At 50.3% G+C, this 19,060-nt stretch overlaps 2 protein-coding genes across 4 annotated transcripts in view; one reads left to right on the top strand and one right to left on the bottom strand.

The window, feature by feature from the left end:
• RTN3 (reticulon 3) overlaps positions 1–9,118 on the top strand; it is a 55,223-nt gene extending 46,105 nt beyond the window's left edge. Inside the window, exons 2-7 of one of the 2 annotated variants that reach the window (XM_064492224.1) lie at positions 1,348–1,555; positions 3,569–3,707; positions 4,137–4,206; positions 4,645–4,691; positions 5,438–5,496; positions 6,972–9,118. In XM_064492224.1, the coding sequence (XP_064348294.1) occupies positions 1,348–1,555; positions 3,569–3,707; positions 4,137–4,206; positions 4,645–4,691; positions 5,438–5,496; positions 6,972–7,017 (569 nt within the window). In that variant the 3' untranslated portion in view covers positions 7,018–9,118. The remainder of the gene's footprint in view (positions 1–1,347; positions 1,556–3,568; positions 3,708–4,136; positions 4,207–4,644; positions 4,692–5,437; positions 5,497–6,971) is intronic. The other variant, XM_031448522.2, reaches the window with a different exon arrangement.
• A 7-nt stretch (positions 9,119–9,125) lies between these two features.
• Positions 9,126–17,641, bottom strand: ZFTA (zinc finger translocation associated). Of its 2 annotated transcripts, XR_010383316.1 has the most exons (6): positions 17,501–17,641; positions 14,860–15,357; positions 13,942–14,328; positions 13,187–13,735; positions 10,199–12,992; positions 9,126–9,426 (listed from the first exon to the last, which is right to left on the bottom strand). XR_010383316.1 is itself a non-coding variant. In XM_031448523.2 (5 exons), the coding sequence occupies exons 1-5, from the start codon at positions 17,637–17,639 to the stop codon at positions 12,526–12,528; spliced, it is 2,040 nt and encodes a 679-aa protein (XP_031304383.2). In that variant the 5' UTR covers positions 17,640–17,641; the 3' UTR covers positions 9,126–12,525. The 2 variants fall into 2 exon arrangements, 1 of the variants encoding a protein (XP_031304383.2); XM_031448523.2 differs by having other exon boundaries at positions 9,126–12,992.
• Positions 17,642–19,060: the final 1,419 nt, after the last annotated feature.

Here is a 19,060-nt window from a genome sequence, read left to right as displayed (position 1 = left end):
AGAAGGGAAAAATACCATAAGAGATCACTCATATGTGGAATCTAAAAAACAAAAACAAAACAAAAACAAACAAACAAACAAACAACAAAACCAAAGCATAAATACAGGACAGAAATAGACTCACAGACATAGAATACAGACTTGTGGTTGCCAGAGGGGCGGAGGGTAGGAAGGGATAGACTGGGATTTCAAAATTGTAGAATAGATAAACAAGATTATACTGTATAGCACAGGGAAATATACACAAAATCTTATGGTAGCTCACAGAGAAAAAAAATGTGACAATGAGTGTGTATATGTCCATGTATGACTGAAAAATTGTGCTGAACACTGAAATTTGACACAACATTGTAAAATGATTATAAATCAATAAAAAATGCTTAAAAAAAACAATTCTAAGAAGTAGATGTCCCTCTTCATCTTACAGATGAGAAAACAAAGGTTTAGAATGATTGATTAAAGTAACATGGCTGAAAATTACTAGAACTCAAACTCATGTCTCTCCAACTCCAAAGTCCTTACTCTTTATAAGCAAAGAGTAGCACTGAAGAGACTTGCAGGGGAACTATTAGTGTTGAAGTTAGCCTTCCCAGATTGAAATTCAAATGTGTCATTGCTAGATTGGAGGTAATCGCTAGCCCTCACACCCAGAGTTTTTGAGGTGTCTTTAAGTAGAAGAACTCAGATTTTTTCCATTTTGGATTTCCCAAGCATAGACCCACTTGTCTGGGACAGTCTTGGTTTACACCTGTTTCCTAACAGTTTTTAATAGTGTCTCCATTCACATTCAGATGTATCATGGTTTAGATAATTATATGGTCCCCTACCCATAATCCTTCCTGAGTTCTCTAACAATCAACATAGAGACTGGTGTTTCACCACAGCCAACACTAATAGAACTTGGGTGGTTTTTATTCACTATTTTCTCTGCCTCCACCCCAATTTATACATTTCAGGTTACCTTTGGTTTTATAGTCAACTAAATTATAAGCATAGTTTGCTTAATTTGGTCAACTGTTACCAAGATTTTCCCACACTTGCTCTACCATCCCTTCTCCCGAAACATTTACAGTAAATGACACTTTACCCCATTGTACTTCTGTAGCCATGACTAAAAAATAACTTCCTAAGTTTCGATAAACCTATCCAGAAATCAGAGGAACAGCGTGAATCATCACCCCTGATGTAACTTGATTTTCTTTTACCAGATCCTCTTAAGGAGGGGTGCACCTGTAATTGTGCGCTATTGTAATGCTTTTCAGGTGTGCAGGGCACAGCCAGGAAGACAGTCCTAGCCTTGGGGCTCATGGGTGTGCACGTAACTTATGTTCCCTTTTCTTTTGGCAGTGCACGACTTGATTTTCTGGAGAGATGTGAAGAAGACTGGCTTTGTCTTTGGCACCACGCTGATCATGCTGCTTTCCTTGGCTGCTTTCAGTGTCATCAGTGTGGTTTCTTACCTCATCCTGGCTCTTCTGTCTGTTACCATCAGCTTCAGGGTCTACAAGTCTGTCATCCAAGCTGTACAGAAGTCAGAAGAAGGCCATCCATTCAAGTGAGTTGAAGGATCACATGTAACATTCTACAATTTATTGAAGGGGTTTGCTGAGGCTGGTTAGATGTAAATCAGACCTGATTAAAAATCACGAATTATAGGGCCTAATGCAGTGGACCTATGGCGTGAAACATCAGCTTGAGACCAACTTATGAAGTGACCAAGTTATGAGCCAGGAACTTTTTGACAAACCAGAGGCTCACCAAAAAAGACTGTCTGAATTCCTGGGCAGGGTCAGTAGGAGAAGCAGAGCATCTAGGACAGCACTCAGTTAGATGGGGTCCCAAGTATATGCTTAAGCCCCCACATAGTTAACTCTTAAAACAATTTTGAAATCTTGGTGTTGAGACTGTGCTTTTGGCATTTATCAGAACTCAGTGTCCACTCTTGGTTTTATTACTGATTTCCTTCCTCTCTTTTAGTTTCCTTAATACCAGGGGAGGTCTTGATAAAGTCAGTAAATTATGCATTTCTAGAATCCAGTTGCTAGCTTTTCTGACTGTGCTGTGTATGACTTTCACAAATGTTTTCCTCACGTTTTTCCTGTTGAAAATCTTAGCCCATAAAAAATGTAACAAGAGCAAATGTCAGTGTTTTAAAACCCCTTCTCATGGAGAAAGAAACCCTCTGTGATCTCTCAGGACTCCGACAGGTGTCTGGCTACAGCTCTGGTCCTTGTGTTTTCTCTTGGTGAAGCTAGAAGGAATAATTTAAACTATATGTAGCATTAAGAAAAGGTTATTGCAAATTAGTTTTAACAAACCAGTTGTTGTTAAGTGAATGAGTGGATAATTTTTTTTTTTTGGAGGGGGAGGTAATTAGGTTTACTCATTTATTTTTAGAGGAGGTACTGGGGATTGAACCAAGGACCTCCTGCATGCTAAGCATGCCCTCTACCACTTGAGCTATGCCCTCCCCCCCCGAGTGGATAAATTTTACTGTTTTGCCACAAGCTCAGATGTCTTAGCAAGGTTTTTTTCTCTTTTGTGACATGCTGTGTGGATTTATAAAATGTGTTTTGTTAGGTTGTATTAGTTACAGCATCTGATTTTTGTAACTTTTGTATTTGATGGTAAATAGTTTCTTAATAAACAGAAAAGAAAAACATGCCTATTAGTCTTCTGTTTTTCCCGCAAGACTGTAGGCTCTTTAAGGCAAAAGCAGTTTTATCTTTCCTGATAACCCTAGCACCTAGCAGAGGGTCTCACACTCAGTAGGCACTTGGGAAGTACTGACTGAATGAACAAATTATAAGCAGGTGGTTATATCTCAATTCTGTCGTGCTTCTGGGAACAGAACACAGGTCTTTCTTTTTCTGTGGTTTTCAACCCTGTCAAACTCAGTATCTCCACCCTCCTTTTTGTTTTTAACAAATATTTTATAATGACTCCTTTATTATTTTGAAATGAAATTCATAGATAATATAAAATAGACTAAAGTGTAATGTAAGGAGTGATAAATAGAAATTGACAATAAAATAATACGTATTCCAGTCAATATTTAGTTGCTTGGACGTAACTACACCAAAAAAACCCATAATAAAGACATCAGATACTTGTATCTACGCACATAATCTCCAATACAGATGTGACTTTCTAACATGATGAAAAAAATCTTAGTTAAGTTTTAGCATAAACAAAGTACAGTTTTAGGAAATTCAGGATATGTAAAAACTGTGAGAAAAATCTTTGTTTTTATGTATTCTGGGCTCTTGATAATTATAAATAGGTTCACCTTCATGAATATCCTATGAGGCAGCAGAAGTTATGCAGGACATAGGGCGATTCTTTATTGTGCATGACTGTCCCACAGTGCAGACTTCTAGCATCTTTGCCTCTGCCCACTAAATAACAGTGGTGCCCCCACCCCACCCCACAGCAGTAAAAAACGCCCTTGCAGATTTCTAAAATGCACCCTTCAGGGAATTTCACACTCTAAAGAACTTCTGTGCTAACAGAAAGAAATCTTCTCCTGCCATGTCAAATATGTGACTGTTGTTTCTTCTTCTGGAAGAGCCTACCTGGATGTAGACATCACTCTGTCCTCTGAAGCTTTCCATAATTACGTGAACGCTGCCATGGTGCACATCAACAGAGCCCTGAAACTCATTATTCGTCTCTTTCTGGTGGAAGATCTAGTTGACTCCTTGAAGGTTAGTTTCCTCTGCAGCTTTTGATGGTGAGGCTGAGGAAAACCAGGGACTAGGTTGTAATTCAGAGAAGAAGTAGTGAAATGGATTTTATCAAACTAAAGGAAATGTATGCTTACTTCAGTCAACCTGTCAAAATAGGGATAGGAGTTAGTAGAGAAGGTACTTCTGCACCTGGAGAACTAAATCAGAACAAGGGTAATGTAGTTGACAGAAATGCAGTTATAGTCTGTTTAGGGACCTGAGAAAACTACAGAATTCTCTGATGCACCCTCAAATATACAGTACAAATGTGGCCAGCTTCATTTTGAAAGTATTTATGGCATATGTCACTACACTTATGCAGACTTAGCTAGAGAATAATTGCATCAGTTAACCTGAATTTTTCATTATGATTGTTCCTGCTTAACCCTCTGATGTTGGCTTTCACAGCTGGCTGTCTTCATGTGGCTGATGACCTATGTTGGTGCCGTTTTCAATGGGATCACCCTTCTGATTCTTGGTAAGGTAGCAAGGAAGGTGTCTCCAGGTTCTTTGAAGTAATTGGTAAGAGGAGGAGCACAGAGAGTGCTCAGCGTGGCTCCATTCCTTCCACATTGACCCAGCCTTTAACATCCATAGAGACCTTGAACTCGGTATTGGAGGAAACTGTGTCTGTGGCCATAGGCTTATTAAAGGTCCTACCTATAAAGAAATATCCAAACAGCTAGAAGTAAAGGAGAGTTGTGTAGGTTTGGTTTAAATATGGGGTCCTTATTTGTAGAAACCATTTTCACAATTTGGAAATTATTTGTGGTACAAAGAACAGGCCTATGTACGTGTATCTAACTGCCCATAGTTGAAGAGATCCGGCCAGAATTTCTCATGTTGAAGATCTGTCTTGAGACTTTGTGACTGTCTTACGTTTACACATGCCAAGTCTCATGATTCTGTCTTACAGCCGAACTGCTGATTTTCAGTGTTCCAATTGTCTACGAGAAGTACAAGGTAAGCATTTATTTGTTTTGAATCAGATATGCCAATTGATGTATGACTAGTTTTAGTTCACTTTTTAGGCACTGAAAGTTCAGAGCAGTCTTTTTCTAACCATTTCTACAGTCTAATTTTTTTTTAAGTCGGGTGCCTACAAGAGACTGGTAACAGTGACTTCCTCTAAGGAGAGAAATAATGGCTAGGAGAGATAAGGGTAGGAAGGAAACTTGCTTTTATATCTTGCTGTGTGCCTTTTCAGTTTTTACATATGGATGTGTTATCTGTTCACAAAAAATAAGTTGAAAATGTTTAAATAAATAAAAACTGATGTCTGAAAAGAAACTTAAACTACTAAGGCTATTATGGGAATCCAATGTGAACAGACATTTGCAGTGTGGAGTGGTGTTTACAGAGTGACTAGGTGCTGTGAGGTTATTCTTTATAGATTAAGTCATTCATCAATAGACTTTATTTATGACTTTTTGGTATTAAATGAATTATTCTTACCCGGGAGCCAAAATGCATTTGTTACTACAGAATATAGATTAGGCACACTGTCTCTAGTGTTTAGAAACTGCTATAAACTCCAGTGTCTCTGAAGGAAATACGTAGCAAGTGCTTTTTAAAACTGAGCATTATTTTTATTTTCCAGAATATTTAATAGTGTTTTTTAAAACTGCTTAAACTATACGAAAGAATATTACCTTCAGGAAAATTATTAATCTGTGTGTTGCCACAACTGTCACTTTTCTCCCTTAAAGACCCAGATTGATCACTATGTTGGCATCGCCCGTGATCAGACCAAGTCAATTGTTGAAAAGTAAGTATGCTTAGATTCCACATTTCATCATAACGTGTGCTTTTTTCCCCAAATTATTTTTAGTCTCCTGTGTATAATGCTAATACCAAAGAAAGTAATGTTTACCCTGAAAAAGAAAAACTTTGCTTAATAGTTTGATTTTACTAGAAATTATTTCATTTCCTTCTTCATAAAACATCTTTTGTATCTCAGACTAAAAGAGATCAGTGGGGCCAGGACTACTCTGCCCTTTCTGGGCTAGCTTTAAATGTTCTTGGTTGTCTCCCCACCTTCATTTATTTTCATAAATATCAATTTTAAGCCAGACTCTTCCCCCCCTTTTCAGAAATAAAAGTTTTAGTAAATAATTATCTTAAGACTTAAAGATACCTCTTTTCTATGACTACCAAATCCCTCTGTTTTCTCCTTTTTTAAATCAATTTAATATTTAAACCAAGTAATAAAATATTAGTAGCCATTTTTATGACTCCCTATGTCAAGGAATTGTTTTCACTTTTTTAATTTTGATTTACAGCAAACACTATGGAACTGAACACTTTGAATTAAAATGTTGATATTTTCCCATATCTTCTTCAGATATTCTTTAAGAAACAAAACATGCAGTTAAGTCTTCTTTGTGCCCACCCCGGCCAGTCCCTTTCACACCCCAGAATTTAGTGTTTTTTTCTAGTTTTGATAAGAGAAAAACTTGACTATATCCAGACAGCTCTGGCTTGATGCCAGCATCTTTACCTCCTCTTTTGCTTTTAATTTAGGTAGACATTGGAGCTAAAACCAGGCAAGGGCAGTTAGCACAAATATGTATCTGGTTGCCGTTTACTCCTGATTATGAAAAGTGATCGCTTGGCTTTAAACCTAATGTCTTGATTAGTAACGTTAGCTGACTAGTCCCCTGCTGTGGTGTGTATCGTTTGTGGGGAGTAGCTTTGACATCAGCTGAGAGGTGTGAATGTTCTTTAGCACCCTTAGTGACAGATAACCTTAATGCACAAAATAAAGGACAGCTTTAGCTTTAGTGAGGGGCTGGGAATTGTTGCCATCTCCTGTGGGTTTTTAAATATGTCACCTGGTCCTGACTCCCGGTTCCTTTTGTGGCACTGTGGGTAACCTGGCATTCCCAGAGAAGTGGACTCTTGCATTGCCAGCGTGTAGAGCACAGTCAGCAGGCATTATGCCCAGGCATATCTTATTCTTCTCTGGAACCCGCAGCAAAGGACCCAGGAAGTTCAGGCAGTGAAAGAGGACGGGCAGCAGGCACAGCAGCAGGGAGAAGGGGTAGATCTTGATACTCTCCTCAGCTCATCCCAGGCCAGACTCAGCCCCTGCCTCTTTGCATTCAGAGTAAGACCTATGAAAATGGGAGTGTTTTTCACATGACTCTAGTAAATCCAAGACAGTCTTCTAGCATCACTGTTAAAATAAAAACCTAGAACAAATGTCTGTGTTTTCACCCTTGTTTTCTCTTTCCTCCATAGAATCCAAGCAAAGCTCCCTGGAGTCACAAAAAAAAAGGCAGAATAAGTACATGGAAACCATGGAACCAGTACCAGAACCAGTACATGGAAACAGTTACTAAAACACCATTTAATAGTTACAATGTTACTTGTACTTTGAAGGAACATGCTCACTGTCAGCTTGAGCCTGCATTCCAAGCTTTTTTTTTCTTAATTTGGTGTTTTCCTCCCCCTTCTTTCCCTTTACCCTCAGTATCAAGCACAAGAATTGTTGGACTAAAAAAAGAACTGCTATCTTAGAACCCAAAAGAATAAAGAAAGAATGAAATAAATAGGATAAATCAGTACCTTAAGGTGGTGGAGCTTTTACCCTGTAGCTTGAAAGGGGAGGGGGGAGGGTGGAGGTGAAGGAGAAAATGAAAAATAAAACACATCTCTTGGGTTCTTCTATTCAATTTTCAAGGACTAGTCTTACACAGCTTCCCATTTCCCATCATAGTTTTGCCCTTATTTTTAAGTTAAGAAATAATGATTAACTTATGAAGAAATTATCTGGGAACAGGAGTGGGATTCCTTCCCTTGTTGTTTTGTTTTGTTTCTGCAGCCCTCTGATCCCATCTTCCTGCCCCACAATGTGAGCAGCTACTCCTAATCTTCTTCGTTTAACGATGTAACTTTCAACTCTGAATAACTTATAGGTGATAGCGGTAATTCCTGTTTCCCAGAATGCCATCTGATAACCAAGAATGGTGATGCAGAGTAGGCTGGAGGAGGGGCGCACGAGAGCACTGCTGTGACTCCCACTCACGCTTAGGAAAGGAAAGGCTCCGCCATCTGGGTCGGTGGTGTCTGGTCGTTTCTTTTGGACACCAGTCTGAATTTCGTTTGAGAATTTATTCCTGAATGTGCTTTCCTCCCTCTTTCCTACCCTCAATAAATATGGTTGTACTTTTCTTATTATAAAATAAATGTCTGTAACTGCTGTACACTGCTGTAAACTTGTTAGAGAAAAAAATTAATCTGCATGTGGGCTCTTCAGTTATTGAATTATAATCCTGTCTCAGTCCGTTGGGGGGAACATTCTCAAGAGGTGAATTACAGAAACATAAAGGCCTTTTTCTCTTTTCTCCCTACAGCTTCCTCCTTCACATGCTACATCTTTAACCTGTGTTCATCGTTTTACCCTAAGGACCAAAGCCGAGCTGGCTTGAGAGGAGATTGTGTCTGTAGTTAAGAGACCACAAATTAGTGTAGGGAAGTGCATTTTGTGGTTCATACGGAGTTTTAAAACTTGGAGACTAGCTTCTTGGGTGTGTTATGTTTTGAGGGTTCCTTTCATTTTCAGGCACATAAAATGTCTTAGCACCTCTACCTGCTGTGGGGTGCTTCTTTTGAGAATGTTTTCCAAGAAGCGTTTCGTTAGGTAAGGGTGACCAGGCAGGGCCAGACTGTGTTGATGGGCTCTGTGCACAATTAAAAGACAACAGAACAGTTCACACTGACATCAGATGGAGGATGTTTGGGAATCTTCAATTCCTATTGGAGACTGATAAGTGTCTTCCTCCCCTTCTAACAGAAAAATTCAGTAAACTTGAAAGAAAAGTCATCTGTGGGTTCCTTCAGGTTGTAACTCATAGTCATGATAATCTGGAGGGAATATGCACTGGTGACTTGAAAGTAAGGGCTACGATCTGTTACGGTCCCAAAGCAGTGCAACTTTGTAGAAGGTAGTGGAAGTTTTCTTTCTACTTTTTTGGGGAAATTACTTAGGAATCGCCTTACTCCACTTATTTTCTTGGCCCCCTTTGTAACTGATTTCATGTCGTAGTAGGAAATGCATTCTCTGTCGCCATCCTTTGCCCTCCCAGGAAGTCAGTGCACTGATCATCTTTTTGGGCTTCCCCTCCAAAGGACCTTTTTCTTTACTGGAAGCCTCCACACCTAGCTCTGTTTTGTTATTGTTGTGTTTAGATAATTGGACAGATCCTTGTGCCACACAGGAATTTTTTGTTTTTTTAAGAATCTATAGATGAAAAATTAACTAATGAAACTGTGTACGTGTTAATGTGCGTGCAACATAAAAATACAGTAGCACCTAAGGAGCTTGAATCTTGGTTCCTGTAAAACTGCAAATTGATGTGGTATTAATTAAAAAAAATGAAACAAAACAGTGACTGTGTTGTCATTCTGCTAACTTTATTCTTTATACACAGTTTGGGTAAAGTAAGAACCAAACAAGACTTCCACTGGCCCCCATCCCCACTCCACTTTTGAGACTTTAAAAAAACTAATTGTTGATACTGGTAATGATCTCCAAGATTGCAGAATTTCCATAGTAGAGCAAAGGTGTGCATTTGGTTTCTGAAAGAAAATGAGACCCTCTAAGAGGTGGCCTTAGGAGGAAGATGATGAGGCGTGGAAGGGGCCAGAGGGGTCTCTTGTCCCAGTTCACACCAACCTATGAAGGTTCCCCCACCTGCAACATGAAGCAGCCTGTAACTCACACATAGTCACGATGTACTTAAAATGATTTCAGTCACCATGGAAAATGGAAACTAAATATATGTCTTTGCTGAAAGAACTTGACCCCTCAGATTTGCTCTTTCCCAAAGCTAAGGCTGCCATGACCCTTAAACTGGATTTTTGAAATTTATTCAACATATCTCTTAGAAAACTTAGGCTGAAAGTTTTTAAAAAATAACTGATGCAAACAACTTCACAAATACGCATACAAATGTTCAAATAATGTCGCTAACATGGTATATAAATATGTATTCAGAGTAACATTTACATATTGGCCATAATAGCAAGCATACCATTAACAAAAAATTCATGAAGAAACTTCACCTGTTCGTGTCAGATTACCAAGGCAAGGAGGAGGCACCTGGAGATGAGGACCACCTGATCTAACCCTTAACCTTTGAGGCTGTAGCTGCAAAGTAGTAATCACTACCGTGGCACGTTCTAGATACTGGTGCTCAGAACTTCAGTGAACCTCGTAATCACCGGAGGGCTATCAAAAGACTGCTGGGCCTCACCCCAGTTTATGACCCATAAGGTGGGGCCCCCAAATTTACACTTCTAGTAAGTTCCTAATGTGATGATGCTGTTCTGGTGGCCACACTTGAGGACCAGTTAAGTGTTTGGGGCTACCTCTCAATGAAGACATGGACTCCTGTCCTCCTAAGGCCTCTCCCTGCCTATCAAGAGGAATTACCATTCCCACCCTGCTCTCTGCCCTGGCTTACCTGAACTTCAGCAGTGGGCCGGGATGACTATAATAGTTGCCCCAATTTGCCTACTGTTTTTGAATAGGCAGAGTAGCAAAAGTGGCGGAACACTCCTGGATCTGAAAACAACATGCATGAAGGAAAATAAAAGAATGGCAGTACCCAACCCGGTGCCATCTGTAATCCCTGTTCTCAAGCTTTTAATACTGTTGCAAAAACCCTTGGAGGTTCAAACACTCTGGGAATTCACTTTTCAGTCAACTGACAGCCCATGTGGCACTTCCTGAATCCTTGGTGGCATCAACAGCACAATGCCAGATATTTTGCCCCACTGGAGAGGCCTTGGGCTAGGCAACAGTCACACCTGGAGTTCTGATGAAGGCTGCTGCCGCCACCCTCCAGCTGAAGCCTATGTAGAATACTCATTCCCGGAGGGTGTGCAGTTCTCTGCCATCCCTGGGAGGCCACAACTGCACTGGGATGGCCTACAGTGCCCAGCACAAGCCATCCTTCAGCAGATCTAATAGTAAAACATTTTGATAACTTAGGAGCGATTGGGAGGCCATGTGGTGTAGTGCAAAGAACACTGAATTGAAAGTTGAGATTTTTATTCTTGTCCATGTACTGTTCCTACTTGTATGATCATTTCAGTTTCTGAGCTTCATTTTACCTGTGAAAGCGGTGGGGCGGGTACTAGTTGATCTCCAAGGTCTTTCCAATTCAAACAATCTTGAATTATATAAAAAATGCTATAAAATCCGTGGTATAAAATCCAATTCCCAATTAGGAAGAGTCAAGGCGACTGGGCCTGAGGCACTTGAACCTTGAGCTCTGGCCTGGGGGCGCTGGGATGAGAGGAAAGGCTTCCTCTTTGCTCTCTGCTTTCCCACCCACAGAGGCAACTCCTGGCGCCAGGTGCCAGGGCCCCTTGCCCTCCAGGCCCAGCCCTGAAGTCCCCACTCAGGCTTTAAGAACAAAGGAACTGGCTTGGCTATGTGAAGAGCAGACACTGGGGCCCAGAGACTCGAGGAGGGGCCTGGAGAGTCCCACACTAGTACGGGATGTTTGGGGTCCTCCCATCCGCGCCTCCGCCTAATTCCTCTTACCTTTAGGTCCTTCCTCCACCACCTCACAGCTTATCTCTGATACACGCATAATAAATAAGACATTTGCACATAGGGTGACGGACAGCTCGCTTCCCGCCCCTCCCCCTCTCATATAAAAGCATTAAATACAGTTTCAAAATAAAATACAAAGAGCAAAAAGGGCCTGATCTCGGGGCCACCTGTTCTCCACAGGAGAATGAATCTACACATCCCTCTCGGACCTGCCTGGGAGATCGCGGGGCCCACTCCTGACCCCTCAAGGCCTGGTGCTGCCGCGGGGAGGAGAAAGGAAGGCCGAGGCCCGGCCCCAGGCCCTGAGGACTGAGAACGGGTGGCACGCCCACCGCATACAAAAGGGGACAAGAAGGGGACGGGAATATAAAGCCAACTGCCGGGACCTCCAGTGCCCCGGGCTCGCACTGACGGGGGCGCTGAAGCAGGAGCGCCTGACTGAATTTTAGGGTAACAGGAGGCCTTCGGAGCAGGAGGAGCAAAGGAAAAAAAGTGCTAATCCCTTTACAAGATCTCGGTCCGGGCGGGCGTGGCAGTGTCCGGGGAGGCGGGTGGGGCCTCTGGGCTCTGGGTTCCCACAGAGCCCGCCCCAGAGGCAGGCGCAGCAGGCGGGGCTCGGGACGAGCTCCGCCTCCGCCCCGGGCCACCGCCCCCCCCGCCCGCGGTCCTACGCGCCTTCCCCACGGGCGGGTTCCCAAGCCCAGGGGCCCCGCCTCCCGAAGAAGGCCCCGTCCGCAGTCCCGGACCCAGCGGTCGATAATGCCAGTAAGGACTGGACAGCAGCCGCCCCGACCCGGGAGCCATGCCTGCCGGTGTGCGGCTCTGAGAGCTGGGCCCCCGGCCAGAGGAAGGGGCGCGTCCTTCCTGCCCCCGACCCTACTTGAGACCCTAATACTGACTGTAGGCGCCCCTGTCCCGGCCACGTACAGAACCGCCTCGCGGGGCGCGGCTAGAGGCCAGAAGCTCTCCGTGCAAACGCTGTGGCTTCTCAGGAACGTGAGGCCCGGAGCGGAGGGCCGGGCCCCGGGTCTGAGGGAAGAACGCGTTTCCTGGGCGCCCTGACCAGCTTCTGGAGCTCTGGCAGCGAGCGGAAGCCAGCGACCCCACCCAGTCCCCTATCTCCGCCCGGCCCGGCCAGCGGGGGGCAGCGGCAGCGGCCAAGGCCGCAGGAAGCAGGGGCTCCGGGCCGGAAGGTCGGCCAGGTGCAGCCCCGCGAGTGCGAGTCCTCTACGCCCGACACACGGCGCCCGCCTTTAGGTCCGTGCTGCCGTCGCGCGGCGCCGGGGCGGGCGGCCCGAAGCCCTCGTGGCCGTAGCAGCGCAGCGCCGCCTCCTCGTAGGCCTCCAGGATGGTCTGGCGCTCCTCGGGCGTGAAGTCCATGGAGAAGGGGTGCACCTGCAGGATGTGCCGCTTGATGGTGCTGACCTTGAGCGTGGCCAGCGCGCCCCCGCACACCATGCACACCAGGCCGCGCCTGCTGCCGTCGTAGTCCATCAGGTACTCGCCCCGCCAGCGCGGCTGGTAGTTTCGCCGCTGCTCTCGGCTGCGGGGCGGCGGTGGCGGGGGAGGTGGTGGCGGCGGCGGCGGCGGCAGCGGTGGGAAGGCGAGTCCCCCGGGCTCTGGGCCGTCCTCGTCGTCCTCGTCTTCTTCGGCGGGCCGCTCCGACGGTTCCCCGGGGGAAAGCGGGACATCGCCTAGGACGGGACAAAGGACCGCACTGGAGCCGGTGGGGGAAGCAGACCTGCTCCTGCGTCTCGGCTTCATAACCCCCGACCTTAGCCCTCCTGTCCCACCCTCCCCAATCTCCCTTTCGACCTTCCACTCTCACCACCCTCCTCTACCCGACCCCCACTCTCCCTCCACTTGCTCTAGCCCTCCATCAGCTCACCCCACCACTCCTCCTCCTCTGGCTCCTCCTCCTCTTCCCCTCCCCCCTCCTCGGAGGCTGCGGCTGTGCTGGGGGCGGCAGGATCCCTGGGGGACTCGGGGTAGGGCAGCCCCAGGGCCAGCAGGTGGGCGGCCTTCTCGCTCCACTCCTGGGCGATGAGGGCCTTGACTGCCCCGCTGAGGCGCTTGGAGCCCGGATGGCGCTGGCGGATGTGCCGCTTGATGGTGCTCATCTTGAGCGAAGCCAGCGAGCCCCCGCACACCATGCACACCAGGCCACGCCGGCCGCCGTCCAACTCCATGAGGTACTCCAGCCGCCAGCGCTCCTGGTAGTGGCGGCGGTGGTCGCGGCCCCGCGGTGAGCGGCCGGGGACCCCCACCCTCTCGCCCTCCTCCAGCTCCTCCTCCTCCTCTGCCAGCCCAGGCCTCTCAGGGACCCAGCCAGCCTCTTCCTTTACGTCTGGGGGGCTGAGATCCTGAGAGGGGGCTCCAGCAGCGGGGGCCGAGTCCCGGCTCTTTCTGGTCAGGTCCTGGGGGACGAGGTCATCGTCTGTTGGGGAAGGGGTGAGGGAAAGGGGCTCAGCCTGCTGGTCAGGTTGCCCTTACCCACGCAGAGGGGGTCCCTTGCTCCTCACCCCAGCCCCAAGCTAAAGGCCCCAGCCAGAGGGGGTGTGTGTGTGTTTCCCGGTTTTGGCCACAGACCCTACTTTGCAGCCCTTATACGAGGGGGTCTCAGCCCTGGGATGGGCCTCGCACCTGATGGGGACTGGATGAGCTCAGACAGTGCCTCAGGCTGGCCCCCCCAGGCCTGCAGCAGGGCACTGCGCTGGGGGCCGCTGAGCCCCAGGGAGCTGGGGTGCACCTCCAGCACGTGGGCACGGATGTCGTCCAGGTGCAAGCTGGGTAGTGCCCGGCCACAGGCCATGCACACCAGCCGGTTCCCCCGCGGGTCATAGTCCATGAGACACTCTGCCCGGAACCAGTTCTGCAGGGACTCCTTCAGCCTCCGCTCCAGGCGCCGGGCACCCAGCCCCCTGCTGCCCCCAGCCCTCCGGGAGGCAGAGAGGCGCCGACGCCGAGCCCGGGGTGCCACTGGGCCCCCTCGTCGCTGGCGCCGGCTGTCCCCACCAGCTGGGGCTTTGCCTGAAAGGATTGGAGGGAGGGAAGGAACTGAGAGGCTGGCCCTCTGGGGGAGCCCCCCCACCACAGCCAGGTCTGCCATCCACAAGCCTCTCCCTCACTCTGAGCCTTCTACTTAATTTTTGCCCTTCCCTTCCTCTCCCCTCAAGTCTTAACTCCATCTCCTAATCCTCCCACACACAAACCCTAAGCCCTACCACTCCTCTGCCGGACCCAGATTCTAGCCCCTTCCCTAGACCTCACAGTCAGCCATACCTTACCAGTACTCTCTGCACCCAGCCCTTCCCCTGCCTATCCCTCCAGCCTTCACTCCCCTTGATCCATCTGAAACCAAAGAACCTCAAAGCTGTCTCCGACGTTGGAGACCCCCCCATCCCACTGTCCCTCCCCCACTATTATACAGTAAGCAGATTTCACCCCAAAAAGGAGCAATAATTGCTCAAGAAAATCAGCTAGTTGGCAAAAAAGCCCAGGGCTGTCCCCACTAGGTCCCATCCACCACCCAGGCCCCTGCTTCCCCGTGTCCTACATTACCTGGGCCCTTGGGCGGGCAAGCTTGGAGGCCAGCCCCTTCCTCCTCCTCCTCCTCTTCCTCCTCCTCCTCCTCCTCAGCCCCCTGGGCCCCCAGGCCCTCGGCCTCTCCACAGGCCCCCAGCCCCAAGTGGGCATCCCAGCTGTTGCTGATGACTTCCTTTTCCCGGGGACTCCAGTGCAGGGAGTAGGGGTGCTTTTGGCGAATGTGCCGCTTGATGGTGCTGAGCTTGAGAGTGGCCAGAGAGCTGCCGCACACCATGCACACCATGCCGTGCCGGGCAGGGTTGAAGTCCATCAGGTACTCCAGCCGCCAGTGATCGTGGTAGTAGCGCCGGTGGTCACGGCCGGGGATGCGGCTCTTTCCAGGCCTCGAGGCCCGGGCCTCACAGTGGTCTGAGTATTTCCTGCCTGAAGATGCTGGTCCCCTGGCCCTGGAGGAGGGCAGGGGGGCACTCCCCCAGGACCCCAAGGCACCCCCTTCCAGCTGAAGATCTTGCCCTGAAGAGGGGGAAAGGGAGACAGGCTTTCAATCTCCGATTTCCAGGGAAAAACCCAGGGCTTCGATTTTGCAGCCTGAGAAAGGGAGGTGGGAGAGGGGTCACTTGGGCAGGAAAGGGATGGCAACAGCAAGAAAAAGGGAGTAGGGGAGCAGGGAGTCAAAACACTGGCCCTTTACAAAGAGGGAGGATCCTTTAAGAGAGGATCAAGAACAAAAGAATGCAGGGCACAGCTCTGACTTTTTAAAAAATAAGGTGAAGGCCAAGGAGGCAGCAGGCTCTGCAAGGCACCCCTTTTGAGCTACAGGGTTAAAGCCAGGAGAGCAGCAGGCCAGGGCGGTTACAGCCAGAGCAGAGCGGGCAGCGGGGCGAGAAGAACAAAGGGGGCATCTGTCTGCATCCAGGGCTGCACACGGGACCCACTCGCCTGAGGCCCCAGCTAGGAGGGCCCCACCCAAAGATGATCTCCCTTTTCCCAATAATGCCTCAAGTCCACCCTCCTGGGAGTCCCATTTTAAGAGGCATTAACCATGGTCAGTTCTCCAAATTTAGGGCCCCATAGGAGGGATCCCCATGACAAAGCTGTCGGCACCTCCAGGGAAAGGAGTCTTTAGGACCCTGACTTTCCTAGAGTCTGGGAGAGCTGATGACTGAAAGGAAGTGGCAGGAGGGCCACCAGAGTGGCCACTGAAGATTCTGCAGCAGGGAGTGGCCACCACCTACGGGAGTCCATTAAGCCTTTCTGGGGGTTTATTTTTCACCCTGGCAGGGAGCTGGCCACTGCCCAGCAGTCAGGAGGCAGGCAGTGAAGAGGCCACGAACCCAGTGGGGTTCGCTTTTATCAAACAGACAGACACCCAGCAGTCCCCCACCCTCCCTACAGTTTGGACCCTATTTTATTTCAAAAAGGGTTTTCTGGCCACATACGCTAAATGGACAGGTGTGGTCATTCTCTCAGTGGAGAATCACATGGTCCAGGAAACAAAAGCAGGATCAGAGAGGGCTCCTGTCATCATTGTGTTTTTGTTTGGTTTTGGTTTTAGTTGATCCAAAGAAAAAGAAAGCACTAGTTTTAGAGTCAGAAACCAGGGCTCGAGTCCTGGCTTCACTGGTAACTTGCTCCATGACCTTTGATAGGTCATGTCTGCTCTCTAGGCCTAAGCGTCTTTGTCTGCAAAGGCACTGGATAGCTAGCTGGTCTTTGAGCATCCTTCCAGCGCTGGATCTGTTAGTCTAAGGTGGACTGGCCCTTTAAGAGCTGAAAAAAGGGGAGGAGCTGGGATTCTTTAAAAACAAAAGGGGATGGGGAGTTTCTGGGAGGGGAGCTCGGATTAGAGCAGAGTCTCCCTGTCCTGGACAGAAGCTTCAAGGGTCTGAAGGCCTTGACCCTGCAGCAGGGGGATGAAGAAACCGTCTCCTTTGTGAGCAAAGGAAGAGGAATGGCTGGTCCCGCTATAGCTGACAAAGTGTAGCAAAATTTCTGAAAAGAAGGGAGGAGGTGGCGCGCGGACAGAAGAGGGTGTCTGCCTTTGTGGGCGAGTCCAGCCCTTTAAAAACTGCCCGCCGTGGGGAAGGTACTGGTGGGTCCCCAAAGAGGTGCAAGCCATGCTCTTTCCCAGGGAAAACGTAGCGAAAAAGAAAAAGGGTTCCTCTCTCTAGGCAAGGCCACAGAGAAGAGGACAGCGCGACTTAAAGCTGCGGAGTCCCCAGCTCAGTTCCTTTGGAGGGAGCCCGCGAAAGGAACCCAGGGTCTGGGCAGACTTTTAGGAGACAGCCGGATAAGCGAGACAAATCTGGGAGTCTGAAAGAGAAAGGGGCGGGGGCCGCAAGTCCAACAGCCCAGAGCGCGCGCCCCGTGGCGCTTGGCCAGGTCCTTTGGGGCCCCTCCAGCCTGGCCTCCAAGGCGGGGGCCGCGGGGCCCTTTAAGGGGGAGGGGATCCGCCCGAGCCCCGCCGGCCGACCCCGAGAGCTGGGCGGGGGGCTCCCCCGTTGGCCCTGCAACCGCGATCCGCGCCCGCCAGGTGGCGCCCCCGGCCGCCCTGCCCGCGTCCCCCCCTTTGTTCGGCGGCGGAGAGGGGCCCGGAGCCCAGAGCCGCAGCCCTCCCCTCCCCCATGCTGGGGCCCCCGCCCGAGCCAGCTCTTACCGCCGTCGTCCTCCTCGGGCTCCGCGCCGCCGCTCGATCCTGCGGGCGGCAGCCGTCGGCCCCGTGCCGAGGCTGCTGCTGGCCCGGGGCCGCCCCTGCCGCCGCCGCTCCGGCTCCGGTGGTCTCCGCCGGGCTCCATGCGCTGCGCTGCGGAGCGGGGCCCCGGGGCGGCGGGGCGCGGGGCCGCGGGGCCGGCGGCGGCCCGCGCGCGGCACTCGGTGCGCGGGGCCCCGGAGCGCGGGGCGCATGCACGGGGCGGCCGGCCGCACGGACGGCTGGCTGCTCGCTCGGCGGCGCGGGCTGGACCGGGGTGGGGATTCCTGTCTGGGGCCCCTGGGGCTCCTTTAAGGGCTCCTGGGTAAATTTAAAGGGGCCGCGCGCTATTTCCTCCTGCCAGCTCGCGGGGGGCTGGGGGGAGAGGCGGGAGGCGACGAGCCCGGCCGAGGCTCCGCAGCCGGCGCCCGCCGCGGACGTTAGGAGCACGGACCTCGTCGCCCTCGCGGTGCCGCGCTGCCGCCTCCGGGACTCGGGTCCCGGCTCCTGAAGGGTCACCGAGGTGGCCAGGGGCGCTGCGTCCGCTGCGACGCGCTTCCACCGAGCTCGGCTCGCAGCCACTGCCCCCTCGGGGCATCTCAGAGCCCGGCTCCCCTCACCGGATCTGGCAAGGGGGTCGCCCGGTAGGGAGGTCCAGGTCTCCGCCGGGGGCTGCCTCCTCCCGCGCGAGCTCTGCGCGGGCCCCAGAACGGACACGACTGGCAAGGGCCCCAGATGGCTGAGGCCCCACCGAGAGGGTGGAGCCGCGGGGGCGCCGCGCCCCCTCCCGCGGGAGCTGCCTGGGAGCGCTGGGAGTTCGGGCTTCTGCATTGGAGGGCAGACGGGCAAAGCTCCCCGGAGCTGGCCAGGGCTGGGACCGCGGCCGGGGAGACTTAGGCTGGGAAGAGGGGGCGGGCAATAGACCGGCGGAGATCGGGCTGCGCCGGGGCCCGATACTGCGGGGCGGAGGTGGCCCCAGGATGGAAGCCGGGAGGAGAGGGCGTGCGCCGCGGTGACTCAGGCTCCTGCCAGTGCAGCCCTAGGAGTGCCAGACGAGGCCCTGAAGGCGGCCCTGGACCCTCTGTCCCGCACGAGGAGGCGAAGAACGCTGACCTCGGGCGGCGTGTCGGGCAGCTGGGGACGCGCGCCACCACAGCTGTGAAGCTCTGGGACGGACCCTGGCTGCGAGCCCCAGGATGCCTTTGAGCCCCCAGGTCCCGGGAAGCAGAGGGAAGGGATCCGGAGGAGCAGTCAGGGGGCTCTGCAGCCTGGGGTCCTTACGCGAAGACTGGCTAGAGGAGCAGGTGCTTTCTTTGCCTGTGGTTGGTCGCCCACAACAAAGGCGATTCCTGGAGATCCAAATTACAGGGTGCGGGAGGCTATGCAGGGTCTTATTATCTAGAGGTGGGTTTTATTCTCTTTATTGAGGTGCCCAGCCATCCGTTAAAGAAGTCACCCTTCACACATTCCTTCGTTCACGCCACACCTACTGTGTGCCAGCATGCTCCTAGGCTGAGAAGACAGCAG

Source organism: Camelus dromedarius, chromosome 12 (genome assembly GCF_036321535.1).
Source record: "Camelus dromedarius isolate mCamDro1 chromosome 12, mCamDro1.pat, whole genome shotgun sequence".
Taxonomy (NCBI): domain Eukaryota; kingdom Metazoa; phylum Chordata; class Mammalia; order Artiodactyla; family Camelidae; genus Camelus; species Camelus dromedarius.
Note: the sequence above shows the minus strand (reverse complement) of the source record. Positions and strands in the feature narration are given on the sequence as shown.